Source organism: Poecilia reticulata, unplaced genomic scaffold (assembly GCF_000633615.1).
Source record: "Poecilia reticulata strain Guanapo unplaced genomic scaffold, Guppy_female_1.0+MT scaffold_219, whole genome shotgun sequence".
Lineage (NCBI taxonomy): Eukaryota > Metazoa > Chordata > Actinopteri > Cyprinodontiformes > Poeciliidae > Poecilia > Poecilia reticulata.
In genome coordinates, this window is record NW_007615023.1 from 359,937 (window position 1) to 375,115 (window position 15,179).

General features: G+C 40.0%; 1 protein-coding gene and 1 long non-coding RNA gene across 2 annotated transcripts in view; both read left to right on the plus strand.

Moving 5' to 3' along the window:
• LOC103460267 (uncharacterized) overlaps positions 1-15,179 on the plus strand; it is a 22,241-nt gene continuing 7,062 nt past the window's right edge. The window contains exons 1-2 of the mRNA XM_017303227.1: positions 1-25; positions 792-861. Coding sequence (XP_017158716.1) covers positions 818-861 — 44 coding nt within the window. The 5' untranslated portion in view covers positions 1-25; positions 792-817. The remainder of the gene's footprint in view (positions 26-791; positions 862-15,179) is intronic.
• On the plus strand, positions 6,752-7,456 carry LOC103460260 (uncharacterized). Its single transcript, XR_532883.2, has 3 exons — positions 6,752-6,979; positions 7,164-7,249; positions 7,347-7,456. It is a non-coding gene; the product is annotated as an uncharacterized LOC103460260 (long non-coding RNA).

Genomic DNA, 15,179 nt, shown 5'->3' on the forward strand with positions numbered 1-15,179 from the left:
TCAAGCTCCTTAAGACAACGACAAGGTAAGGTCACTGAAAGATATCAGGGACACTAGTACAGACTATATATGAACATTAAGATAGTTAATTGCCTATATAGATAAATGCTTATATTTAGATATAAGTACTGCATCTGTTTCAGCTTAGATTTTCTTTGATATGTTAAAAGCCTGGGATAAGCTCATGAAACTATGATCATTTTTGTTAAGTGCTGTTTTTTGGGGGGTTTTTTTAAAATCTTTTTTATGATCAGTTTCCATTAAAATATTGGACATTTGCTTTTATCCTTATTTAGATTTATTCTTGGTTTATTTTTTCATTGCCTTTCAAAACGTTTACCCTCTGAGGCAAAACTTGTAAGATTAAGTCATAGTGTGAACTTCTCAGTGGGTTTAAATGAGTTTAATTCAAAATTTCTGATTAAATAAACTTGTCTTGATTTTGAGAAATCACTGGGAGCAGAACGTAAGGTGTTTGGGGGAAAACAAAACATTTTTAATTAAATGTCATATAGAAAGTTTAAGGGAAAAATTGAAAAATCCATCTTTTCTTAAACTAAAAATGTGCTACTTTAATTCCTGAAAAGGCCCTCTACAGATACTACCATGCTACCACAAATATAATTACAATTAATGGAGAAATGTTTGTAAGATTGTTTTAACATGTTAAAAGGAATATATACTTTAAGAAAGCAAGAAGTAATTTTGTAGATAAACACCTTAAACACTACTGCAGATTATTTAACTTTGCTGCATCACAGAAAATGATTATTTTTTAAATTTTCTTTCAGAGAAGAAATCATCTTCCACCATCACCATGTTAAGATTCTTCAAATTTAATACCTCGGAAAAGAAAAAAGAGTGAGTGACACTAAAAAGGTTAAAATGTTTATTCATTGCCATATAAGTATTCTTTTAATTTCTTTGTTTTCACTTTCACACTTTTTTTCACATTTCAGATCATTAATATTATAAAAAGCTAAACAAGATTAAGTTTTAAAATGCTGGTTTTAATAATTTAGAAAAAATGTAAATCAACATGGCCCTCTGTGGTCATATAGCCAAACCATTTCCCTCTACCGTGCAATTACAATTAAAATATGTCAATATTTTAAAGATTAATGTTTAGAGCTTTATTTTGATTTTTTTTTTACTGTTGTGTTGTAGCACTAAGATTCTAATCAGATCTTTGCAAGTCATTTTTTGCAAATCCACGTCTCAAGTCCAAAGTATTTGAGTGACAAAAAGTCAAAATTCAAATCACTTTACAGTCATGGCCAAAAGTTTTGAGAATGACACAAATATTATATTTTACATGATCTGCTGCCCTCTGGTTTTTATGTCAGATGTTTTCATCACATACAGAAATACAATCATATTATGAGTAAAAAAAGCTTTTATTGACAGAATGAGTTAATGCAGCAAGTCAATATTTGCAGTGTTGACCCCTCTTCTTCAGGACCTCTGCAGTTCTCCCTGGCATGCTCTCAATCACCTTCTGGACCAAATCCTGACCGATAGCCGTCCATTCTTGCACAGTCAATGCTTGCATTTTGTCAGAATTCCTGGGTTTTTGTTTGTCCACCCGTCTCTTGATGATTGACCACAAGTTTTCAATGGGATTAAGATCTGGGGAGTTTCCAGGCCATGGACCTAAAATCTCTGTTTTGTTCCCTGATCCAGTTAGTTATCACCTTTGCTTTATGGCMAGGTGCTCCATCATGCTGGAAAAGGCTTTGTTCATCACCAAACTGCTCTTGGACGGTTGGGAGAAGTTGCTCTGAGGACATTCTGGTACCATTCTTTATTCATGGCTGTCCTGTCCTCCAGCCCTGTCCTCATCAACACCCACACCTGTGGAGCAATCATTTAAACGATGTCAGCTGGTCCTTTTAAGGCTGCAATGAAGTTGAAATGTGTTTTGGGGGATAAAGTTCATTTTCTAGGCAAATATTGACTTTGCAATTAATTGCTGTTAAGCTGATCACTCTTTATAACATTCTGGAGTTTATATGCAAATTGCCATTATAAAAACTGAAGCAGTAGAAATTAACTTTTGAATCATTCTCAAAACTTTTGGCCATGACTGTAGTTCTAATGTTTTGTCATGACTCTTCTGCTGTACGGTTTGCATAGAATACTGCATTGTGATGCAATAATTAACTTAAATTGTGAAATGAAAAATAAAATTACAGAAAATCACACAAATATGCTGTTTGCCCCTTCTACCTAAGTTTTAAATAACTGACTCCAAACTAAGTGCCTGATTTTCTTTTTTCAGTTTTCATCAATATAAATTATAATCACAAGCACCTGATAAAATTGACATTTACATTTGTTGTGAAATTATTCAAGCTTACAATGTATGATAAACCCGTTGCCTTTTTCATACTTAGTTAAACTGATGCCTTAAATTCAGCAAGATGTTTTCTTTTTCTTAAAAGTTCACATGGGATACACTTAATCATTTTCCTTGCTATCCTGTCTTCCCATTAACATGTGTCAAACATGTGTCAAACTCCAGTTCTCCACTGTCCTGCAGTTTTTAAATGTGCCACAGGTAGGGCTGCATAATTAAATCGATTCTATGATACACATCGATATTTTAAACACATGGAACACAAAATATCACTAAAATCACTCTGTCCTTCTAAAATCTTTCAGAAAATCGTAAAAATGCACTGAATCGTATCGAGTTATATTGTTTGCCAAATATCGTGAGATTATTGTTTTGTAGCCACAGGTAGAAAATACTGCAATAAAATGGCTTCATTACTTCCTCCTTGTGTAGATCAGTTCTCCAGAGCCTCAATGACCTAATTATTGTATTCAGGTGGTGCAGCAGAGGAACATCTAACAGTTGCAAGGCAGCGGGCTTTGAGGACTGGAGTTTGACAACTGCATTAATGCAACACCATGAGATCTTAATACAAACCCAGCCAAAAAGAGCAATATCATTTTTTCTGGTGTTTCCAGTTACCAGATATTTGTTTTGTTTTTTTTCCCAAAAAATTGTGGGGGCGGCTTACAGTAAGGTGCACTCTATAGTCTGGAAAGTACAGTACTCTTTTTGTTATTTGACAACTTCTCGCTACAGAGCAAACATTCATGTAATCCTTCCACATTGGCAATGAATGCAAATGATTGATTCAGTCCATGAATTGTAGAATCTCTTCTCAGCTATTTTCCTCTTTTCCCCTTTGCTCTCCATGGCCCCCCCCCCACACCCGTTGGTTTGTTTACAGCCCCCTCTGGGTGGTGCCTTGCACCGCCCAGCTGAAAGAAATGTGTTGCAGGCTGTGACGCAAATCTTTGATGACAGAATGTTGAAATTTAATAGTTATTCTACACATTTTTATAGCATTGGACAACATTAATGTTTGTGTCATGTTTGTCCCCCTACAGAAATCATATTAAAACAAAAAATATATTTCCCACCCCCTTCTGTTTCAATTTTCAAACATTTTTGAAAAAGCTCCAGGGAGCCACTAGGGTGGCGCTAAATAGCCACGGGTTGCCAACCCCTGATCTAACATACAGAGACGCCACTTTGTGTGATGTTTATGTCTTGCACAGCCGTTCGCCGCCATCTTTGCAGCCCACAGACCAAAACAAACTTTTTCCGGTGTTTTCATTGTGTTACTGACCGCAGCAAAGTAATTTTCAAATTTTATACTGGATATTTGAGCTCCGGAGTAACGGGTGTTTAGCTCAAGGTTAATCCGATTTATGGACGCTAATTTCGGCCAGCTGATCTCTACCGCTCCCTTCTCAAGCGCTCGGAGGTTCACTTAGGGACCGTCAATATCCGAACATGACACTGTAAATAAGTGCTTTGTCTTGTGACCAACTGATACAAATAATTCATGGTATTACACAAGGCACACTATCCTCTATTAAAATTTTACGTCGTATATTATTTTATATAATTTTAATATTAAATTATTAAATGTTTAGCTTCCAAATCGTGTGCTCCATTAACTCAAAATCTGTGAAATTATTCTACTAAACTAGATGAGGCATATTTTTATTCTATTTTGAACCCTTTATTTTCAAACAAAATTATATTTAAAAAATATTTTTAAAACATGTTCATTAAAGTATTACCTCAGATGTGTCGAGAAAAGTTGAGATCATCCCACTTCCCCATGCTGGAGGGCGGCGCTAAAGAGCCGTTGGAGGCCGGAGGGCTATAGTGTTTCTAGTTAGGTTAAAGAATTAACCTAACTAGAAACACTATAGACTGAAAATAAGGACAGCAATAATTCAATCTGGAAAGACTCAGACGGAGAAAACTGAACAATTAAAAGATTTAATGACAGGAATGAATAACAGTTCTTTGGCGCTCGGGCCCCAGCAGCTGATTTGATGTGAACTCGATGAACATCCCGATAACTGATTAGGGATGCTCGCCCCTGGGGCCCGACACTGGTGGTGGTGGTAGGGAAAGGGTGCTATGCTGGAAAGCTGAAGGATGTGGGTGGAGAAGGGGAGGTGGTGGGTTGAACGCAGCTGGGAACCAGCTGACGGCTTGGGTGTGGATCCTTTTACGCAGAGCCTGATTGATGATTGAACACGCCGGGTGAGGTCCAGCGCTGAGGTCGGAGATGAGCATGACGTCGATGGGCGAACGAAGGGGGCGGAGTCTTCCAGTTTGAATTTTCGCTATCAGCTCCATTTCAATCAGGAGAGACTCAGACAGAGAAAAAGGGAACAATTAAAAGATTTAATGACAGGAATGAATAACAGTTCTTTGGCGCTCGGACCCCGGCAGCTGATTTGAGCTGAGATTTGATGTGAACTCGATGAACATCCCGATAACTGATTAGGGATGCTCTTCCCCCAAAAAAGGGGCTGAGGCCGGGGCCTCAGGCCGAGGCAAGAGAGCGAAGGATAGTTGAAGGCACGAAGCCAGGCAGGAGATGGGATCAGTTTAGGGGACACACAATTGCCTGGAGAAAGGCTGGAGGATAGGTGCCCACTGTAAGGTGTCCGCCCCCCTCTGCTGCTGCTGCATCGCTGTGGAAAACCTGGAGCTGCAGAGATATCTGTGGCTTATTTACCAATTTATTTATCCTCCACAGAGATAAATATTTGAAAATCAATATTTGAAAAATATGATTTGTTTACTAGTTTTAAAAAAATAACTTTGGGGTTGTGGCTTATAGTCCGGTGCGGCTCATAGTTTGGAAAATACAGACTATGATCCTTCCTGGATTTTTTCTGTGAAGAACCCAGAGAGGGTTATTTGATTGTGCTTTCTGGCACATTTAGGCACTCCTGCAATCGTCACACTTTTCTGTTACAAACTTGACTCCGGCCCCCAGCAGAGAAGGAAAAAGTTTGGGGACCTCTGCCCTAAGGTGAGACAAGGGAATAGTGGGACCATAAACTTATGAGTTGACTTGAGGGACAGGAGGAGGAGAATGCTCAAAGGAAAGAAATGGCATAGGATATAAGTGGTAAGCCGATAGGGATGCTGTTCACGAGAAAAGGTGAGACACTGATAGGAGGAATCGATCTGAGGTAACAGATGACATGTGGACTTAGCTGGTGGAAGAAGGCCAGCAGTGAGATACCATAACGACATGATGCCAAGCTGTCGTTATGGCCAGCTGAGGGATACGCAGCTAGAATGAAACCAGGCAGGAGGATGCAGGACAGCTTAATGGTTATTGTGATGGTGCGGAGCCAGGCTGGTGAATGAGATCAGCTTACACAGGACGAAAAATGGGATTTTCGGCAGCTATTGACACCTTGTTCTGCCGTGCGCATGGAGATTGAGGGCTTCCGGCAAGAAGTTTTTGTCAGAGTGGAGCACTGCCAAAAATGGTCAAAAACGCCGTGTGTCCGTGTTCCCCTATCATTCCCCCTTGTGCCTAGCAGAGGTTTTCATATTTAAATGAAGTTACTGAGTGCCATGCAAATGCAAATCAACTGTTGACTCATTCATTTTGTAGCTAATCGTTTTTTACCTTCTGATCACCATAAAGAAGTATGTTTGGACAAAGAATATTAAAACAATCTATCTTATCCATTAAAATACATATTACATGTGAGTCAGGAGCACTGAAAAACTTAGTTTTGGTTGAATTGAAGATATAAAAGAAGAATAAGCATGATTACATACAATAGACTTTTGTGAAATGTGATCTTACTTTGACATTCCTCCTATCTGAAGATTTATCTTGTGATGGGAGGAATTGTGCAACTTAATCAAAAATATGAATAAAAACATGTTCCAGAGTGGTAGATTGTACATAAAGTATTTTTGTGAATAATATTCAAACTAAAGTTCACTGATTGCTTTAAAGACCCAGAGTCATGCTATATTGGAGTGGTAGTGGTCATTCCACATCACAATACAGGACTTAAGAAACTACAGATTTTTCAGTATTCAGTTGCTTAACTCTCAAGTTTAAATTGAAGAACAAAATGGTTGAAAGTATGTGATACCTTCTGATAGAGTATAAACATTTGTATTCTTTTTTTAAAGTTTTGTTAGTTAAGCATTAAATATAACTCACGGATTATGAATCATTATATTCTGTATAAACTAAAAAGGAGACAGCTCAAAGTAGAATTGAGTAAATAAACATATAATTAATTGCTAAAAACATTTTATCAATTAATTATAATAAAAATAAAATATACTGTCACGTAACTTTTGAAAAAATAACTTTTAGAATGTATTTTTTCTGTCGACTTTCATTTAACACTCCAGTCCAGTTGGTGGCAGTAATGCGCTTTCATAGTCGGTCAAACATCCGCCATTAAACTCCAGAGGAAGATTTGCACTGGTGSTAACGAGTGCTAACTGCTACACCCAACATGAACGAAAATGTCCATGCGTTGTGTGAAATGGTGGAAAAAGTCCTATTTCACGGAGTTACCTTTTCAGTATCATTTTGATATTAAGCAATGATCCGGCGGAAAACAACAGATGACACCGCRGCRGTCCAACAAGACCGAACTCACGGTAAGAAAGCTTTAATAATTAACACGTGGAGCGAGGCCAGTTGCTTTGTTTGTTTCTTACAGAAAGCGGTCTGTCGTTTTCTTAATGCCAAAACCAGTGTAGGGTGAGATTTTGTATTGTAATCTCTATTACATGTGATGTTCTGAACTCTTAAAAATATTCGCATCTGATTTGATTTTTTCAGACCTGAAAAATGGCCAAGCAGAACCAGCCAGACCTCAGACCACGGTGCCGAGGAGCTCTGAGTCCACCAGGACGAAGAGAAATTCAGTAAGTTATGATTTCACATTTAGTGAATAGTGAACACTCACATATTTGTAAGGAAAACTAATCTTCCTGTTATTTTATTTATTTTGTTGTAATGCAGTACAGCAAGGCAAAGTGTGGAACGCAGTAAAGATCTACAAAATGGCGGACGGAGGACGGATCTGAGGATGAAGTCATGAAGCCGGTATGTATAATTAATCACTGCGTTGATTCCCGGTTGGTTGAGAATAATTTTAACTTATTTACTTACGTATTTTTGAGAAAGCGATATATTTGCTACAATATTTTTTTTAATTTTACATTTATTTCCACAGACTCCACAGAATGAGAGTCACATTTGTGTCCATCAGACTCTTCAGGAACGTTCTGATGTCCGTGATGAGGACAGAGATGCAACTGTGTGTGAGTATCTACTATTTTAGAATGTTGATATTTTATGCTTCAACATTGTTTATGTACATAATGTAATTATGCTATGTATTGACAATCCACAAAAATGTTTTCCAGCTGCATCCAGGACCTACTGCCAGTCATCCAGATGTAGCTAAAGAAAGAAGCAGGTAAGATTTATTACTAATCTAGAGATGTCACAATTCCTTGAATGATTAAAGTACTGTGACTTATTAACAACATTAAAACAAACAAAAAAACACATTAATACATTCTTACAAAAAATAAAAACTTTAATGAAAAAGAGAAAACACTTGGAAACAATTGGAAGAAAAAAAGAATTAAAAGTTGGTAATAAATAGTAAAACATAGTTTAACAAACTCTGAGGCAGATAATTTGCTTTGATGGTCTTATGTGTGCATACTAAGCTGGAAGTTGCCAAAACAATTTCACTGTAGTTTCATAATGACTAAAAAATGCCTGTAGCTCATAATGATTGTCTGTGTTAACAGCTGATGGAGGAATGCAGAGAGTACTGGCAGCAGTGGAGGAGGCATTCTGGGAGGATGGCAGCTATGAGGCGGAGTCAGGATGGACCCCAAGTTCCTCCAACCAGGAGCTCAGTGACATCAGGACTACATTGCAGGAAGAGACGTCAGGTCTATGCTACAGGAGAGACGTTGGGCCTGTCCTGAACACTGCATAATGTTCATGTTTGGATAAAAAAACACTGCCAGATGGTCCAGAAAGGGACAAGCATTTATGTTTTATTTTGTGTGCAAACAGTAAAAAAAATAAAATGATATAAAGAAAAAAATAACTTCTGTGTCTCTATTATGTTCCTCATATATGAACATGTTGCATATAAGCAATATCACATGAATATATTTTAATACAGCATCTATTTTTTATATAGATTTTTAAAAAATTTTAATGATTGGGGCGGGGTTTATTTATAAAGACATAAGTGCTATTCAATGGGCACACATCAACCAACCAATCACATGTCAATGATGAACTCTGATGTCATTGTTTTCCATTCAATGACTGAGAATCCACGTGGGTTTGCTGAAGCGTCTTTGCATATGCTAGGCTATTCGTATGCTAAGTAGAGTCATTAACACCTCTCACCCGCCTGCTCCTTCGCACCGCCACTCCCCCCCTCCAAGGATTCCACAATCGACAGATTTCGACTCCCGTGAGTGAAAATGTAAACTGTCGATTGCTGTCGATATCTGTTGCTGACTAGCTGTGTTTGCGTCAGAATACAGGGTCAAAAATCCCACTTTTCGTCCTGTATTAGGGGCTACTGGGACTGAGCCGGGCTGGTGAATGAAGGCCAGCAGAAGGGATAATGGATGGCGCGGAGCCAGGCAGATGGAGAGGATGAGTTGAAGGGATACAGAATAACGGTGCGGAGCCAGGCTAGAGGATGAAGGCCAGCTGAGGGATTACAGTCTGGAATGAAATCTGAAAATAACGGTGTGAAGGACAAAGACGAAAGATATGTGCAACACTGACAGGATAAGAATATGCGCTTTGCATGAGGTTGACCAACCATCACCAGAGAATCGCGCAGTGCTCATCTGGCACTGGGGGAACAGCAGGTAGAGAAGAGATGCATAATAATGTGAAGGGACTGTTTACAACGGACTAAGATGTTGGCGTAAGGCCAAGAGAATACCTTGAAGACCAGTGAACATAAACTAAAGCTGCATGATTTATACATTTTTTTCCTTCAAGGTTGCATGCATGCAGGGCTTGGAACTACGATGAGCATGAAGAAAAAGCTGAGACTCAAAATGAGAATGAAAAACTGAGGAAATATACAGGCAGGATGAGATTAAGCTTTGAAATGGGTGACTTGTCTAATAGCTGGACTGGACAGAGCACAGGCAGAGAGACAACTTATCTGCAATAATGACCAGATCTGTCACAAGCAGGTATGCTGAAATTATATGATGGCAATAGAAGACATGAGACAGATGGTGGAGGTTTGGCTTATAGTTTAAAACGTGACAACTTATAGCAGAGAGCGGTGATCTAGGATTGCTTGCAGAAATTAACTCTTGGGAAATGGGTACGGCAGTGAAACGGGTTTAGTAAAATGCTGAGGACTTGAGCTGCTGAAATGGAGGTTAAAGCTGCACCAGCTTGCTGGAGTTTCCTCCCCCCAAAAAAGGGGGCCATGCCCAACTGCTGAAGTAGAAAAGGTAAGATGGGAGATAGACGGCATCGACCAAGAAGGGAAGGATGGCCTAGGAAATAATGGTATGCAGATTGCTGACGATTTTGTACAAGAGATGAAATTTGGAAACACGCCATGGGCCATGAGCTTAAAATATCAGAATACGGGACAGTTCGCTTGTCTGAGAACTTCTGAGAACCAGAATGTACCTAGAAGGACAACTAGAGAAACCTTAACTTGAGCTAAGACAGGGGAACGCTTGATAAACCCCAGAAAAATAGCAACAGCTTGACCATGTAGGCCTTCTAGTTTGCTTTGTACTGCACACCCAGGATAAAACATGAAGCTGTAATCAGCCTCTATGCAGTATAAATTTGAAAGAAATTCCTACAAGTCAAACATGAAAACATGAATATTAAAATTTGCAGGAAAACTACTTCTATTTAGGGATGCCTCTGATAGGTACTGAATAGGACACTGAACAAAATTTGATGTGAGAAGATAATGGATGATGTAAGCGAGAATTCATGGCTCATTTAATTGATAAAGGTCTGGAACGATTGTACTGAGATTTGTCATGGAGGGATTGTTAGTCAACTTCACGTTCTGTAGGCAGCAACTGTACAGCGTGTGACTCCTTCACAACTGAGGCAAAACTCCTAGTTACTGGATGATTAATATGTTTCTCGTGCACAGAGTCAATTGGTAACATGATTTGTATTGTCACACAGTCAAAGACAACATAGTCTGCTGGTTGACAACGAGTTAGCCGTTGTTGAGCTGATAAATGTGGTAACCGAGACAACCCGAGACAATACGTTGCACGGCTCTCTGTAGCCGAGTACGCATACGTCTGCTGTCATATGAATGAGTAATCCCTCTACGCTTCCCCGGCTCCAGACAAGTTTTAACATGAGGGCGTCAGCTTATTCGGGGCAAAATAAACGCATAGTAAAAATATAACTTCAAAAAATGAAAAAGGTACATTGCAGTAAAACTACTCATATGAGGACATTTACAAAATGCTCAATAACGAGGGTCCTACACACTTTTGAACATATCAGAGGGCTACAGGCTACTAGTCGACGAGCTGAAGGAGCTCCATTTGTATAATCTTATTTATCTAACTTTACCTGCCTCCAACAGCGTTGCTCAACTCAGTCAGTAAATTGGGGGAAAAACTGTGCGAAGCTCTAGCATACTGCTGGTTGCTGCCATAATTCAAACACACACCTGTGCAGCTCGTACAGCAGCAGCGGGTCTCTTATGCTGTCTCACGGGAGTAAACCCAGTGAGAGAATCTTAGAGCTCGTATTGCTTCAAAGGCGCTTCCCCAAATACGACAAATCAGTTTATTCATCATTCAGTTAAAAGCCCTCGAGCATTTTGGGCGCAGCCTGAGTGGCCTACGAGTTCCGGAGAGTGTAGGCTAATTGAGATGCGTTTCGTAATGTTGCGAATGAGACATGTGAATGCTACGTCTTACCCTGACAGCCGGAGGCCGGCATAGAGTGAAATATGGAAAAGTGCTGACCATGGTGGCATACGGAGGTGAGAGAAGCTGTTGACGTGGCTGACCCATCACGTGGCAATGGTGTGAAGACGATGCGAAGAGCGGCGGTGGAGAAATGGAGGGATAATGGATGGTGAGCAGGGAGAAAACGATGACGTGGATCGGTGCAGCGAGACCTTGGCTGGCGGAGGAAGACAGCCTTTGCTGCTTCCATCAGATCTTCTCTTTTGGTGTCGTCTTTCTTTACGTGGCATCTTTTAACAGGCTGGCTCCTCCTCGTAGAGCTCAGCAGTTAGCTACCTTGTCTCACTGACTGTGCGGGAGGCAATTGCATTGTGCGTCACGGGCAAAATGTCAAAAGTAACAAGGTGACCGGAGGGGTTATTATGATGTTCTTCGGAGGTGGATTGGGGAGTAAGTGATCGAGGCTGGGAGAAAAGTCTCTTGCATTGAGGAACATTTGAGGGGGAAAAGAAAGGGCCAATGCAGGGTGAGAGGTAGAAGGACGGGGAATCATGAAGCTGTGGAGAAGCTGAGACGTGCTAGCTGAGAAGCTGTGGCATGCAGATGAACGGATTGAATACAGCTGGGTACCGGCTGACGGCTTGGGTGTGGGTCCTTTTATGCAGAGCTTGATTGATGATTGGACGTGCCGGGTGAGGACCAGCGCTTAGGTCGGAGATGAGCATGACGCCGATGGGCGAAGGGAGGGGGCGGAGTCTTCCAGCTTGAATTTTCGCTATCAGCTCCATGATAATTCTAATTACATTACCTCAAATAATATCAAAAGGACCATGAAGGGCTAAACTAAAATGAACTAAAACATGAAGCTAAATTAAATGAAAAGCAAAACAAACCCAAAAACCCAGAGTAGAAGTAGGAGCAAACCTCTCCAACTTGCTCCTCTTCTGTTGCCTCTGCTACTGTGTTTTCATTATTTACCTCTTCTGGGGTACATAATGAAAAGAGTCTCAGTAACTTGTTGATGGTCTTGTTGTATTGCCTCTTTAATTGACGCACATGTCAGTCCGATGTTGTGCCATTTACCTCGTAGTGAGGATTGAGCTCATCCATTTCATACGACGGTTTGCCTTGAAGAGGACATATAAGAACACACATCAGTATTAATACTGTAAAGTTGATAACACTGGAAAAATAGTTTACTTCACAATAATGGAATAACATTAATGTCCACTGACAAAACTTGGACTACGCTACATAAACAATATAACCCCAACCTAAATTAACTCAACATAAACTGAACATGAGTACACTTGGACAAAATCATAGCAAAAAATTATGACACAACACCAACAAAGCGAATTTAGACACTCACCAGAATGAAAGACACCTATAAGCAAACTTGTAGGCATCTGGGGATGTTGGAGAAGGTGGTATCAGGATGTCTCAACCGCTGACACCCAAGACATTTGTCTTCTTTTAGTTAGCTCCGATAGCTTAGCCTCCTCGTGTTGTTTCCAAGCAGGAAAATAGTGAAACAAAAGTCCGTTTTCCATCTTTTTACTGTTTCAGTCGAGTGATCAGACATTACAGACAATAACATAGCAAGTTCGTACCATAGCTAAATTATTTTAAGTAACTTGGATTTAAAAAAATCTGCAAGAATGTTGTTTTTGTCGGTTATATTTATGGACACCAAAGATGGCGCTATCCCTCCGTCTACAGCAGTGACGTCCCGTTCTGAAGCTCTATAGACCCATATCTGTGGATGGTCTTATTCCTCTGTCCATGGCAGGTTCAGTCAATCAGCTGTGGGACATCTGCTGCCTAGTCAAACTATCATGGGCCTCTTGATTTAAAAGGAGACAAACCTGACAGTTCCTCTCTGCTCCTGCAAGTCACACTTCTTCGATGGACACTCACTAATGCTAGCAGCTGTTAGAAATGAAACCTTTGTGTATCTATCCTGTAATTAATATCTATATGGATCTATTAATAAATAAATTTATGTTGTGTAGAGTTCTGTAAAAAGTATTGTAAATAGCTTCTCTTGAGTAATCTACAAACCGGATTCCAAAAATGTTGGGATACTAAACAAATTGTGAATAAAAACTGAATGCAATGATGTGGAGATGGCAAATGTCAATATTTTATTCACAATAGAACACAAATCACAGATCAAAAGTTTAAACTGAGAGGATGCATCCTTTTAAGGGAAAAATATGTTGTTTCAAAATTTCATGCCCTTGTTACCTTTGACATTTCACTCAACAGACGTCTGGGGACAGAGGAGACCAGTTTCTCCAGTTTAGAAATAGGAATTCTCTCCATTCATGTCTAATACATGCCTCTAACTGTTCAGTCGTCTTGGGCCTTCTTTGTGACACCTTCCTCTTCATGATGCACCAAATGTTCTCTATAGGTGAAAGATCTGGACTGCAGGCTTGTCATTTCAGTACCCAGATCCTTCTCCTACGTAGCCATGATGTTGTGGTTGCTGCAGAATGTGATCTGGCATTATCTTGTTGAAAAATGCAGGGTCTTCCCTGAAACAGACGACGTCTAGATGGGAGCATATGTTGTTCTAGAACCTGAACATAGTTCTATGCATTAATGGAGCCTTTCCATGCAAGCTGCCCAGGCCACAAGCACTCATGCAACCCCAGACCATCAATGATGCAGCTTCTGAATGGAGCGTTGATAACAACTTGGGTTGTCCTTGTCCTCTCTGGTCTGGATGACATAGCGTCCCAGTGTTCCATAAAGAACTTCAAATCATGACTCATCTGACCACAGAACAGTCGTCCATTTTGCCTCACTCCATTTTAAATGACTCCTGGCCCAATGCAAACGGCTGAGATGGGGAGGTTAGAAATGGCTTCCTCTATGCACTGTAGAGTTTTAGCTGGCAGCAGCGGATAGCACGGTGGACTGTGTTCACTGACGATGCTTTCTGGAAGTATTCCCGAGCCCATGCTGTTATTTCCTTGACAGTGGCATTCCTGTTTGAGGTACAGTGACGTTTAAGGGCCCGGAGATCACGAGCATCCAGTAGTTTTACGCACAGCGATTGTTCCAGATTCTCTGAATCTTTTGATGATGTTATGCTTGGTTGATGATAACTTAAGTCTTTGCTATTTTACGCTGGGTAACACCACTCCGGTATTGCTGCACTATCTTTCTGTGCAAAAATGGTGGAATTGGTGATCCTCTTACCATCTTAGCTTCAGAGAGACACTGACACTCTTAAGAAGCTTTTTATACCCAATCATGTTGTCAATTGACCTAATTAGTGTTAATTGGTCTTCCAGCGGGCTGCACAGTGGCGCAGTTGGTAGAGCTGTTGCCTTGCAGCAAGAAGGTTCTGGGTTCGATTCCCGGCCCCGGTCTTTCTGCATGGAGTTTACAGGCACCAGCACCCCTCCCGACCCCACTGAGGGACAAGGGTGTAAGAAAATGGATGGATGGTCTCCCAGCTGTTTGTTATATGTTCAATTTMCTTCTTCCAGCCACTTATTGCTACTTGTCCCAACTTTTTGGGGATTTGTAGACACTGTGAAATTTTGAATCAACATATTTTTCCTTTAAAATGTTACATTTACTCAGATTAAACTTTTGATCTGCCATCTATGTTCTATTACAAATATTGACATTTGCCATCTCCACATCATTGCATTCAGTTTTTATTCACAATTTGTTTAGTGTCCCAACTGGAATCCGGTTTGTACATATGTGCAACTTTTAAATGTAATCTTTTTGTACATTTTACACATATCGCAATAAAGTATGTGGAGGAGAGGAAATGCTCAAATTAAAGCTGCCATTGTGGAACAAAGAAGGTTTGTGGCTGTTTCTTGCAAACATCTATGTAATAATTATA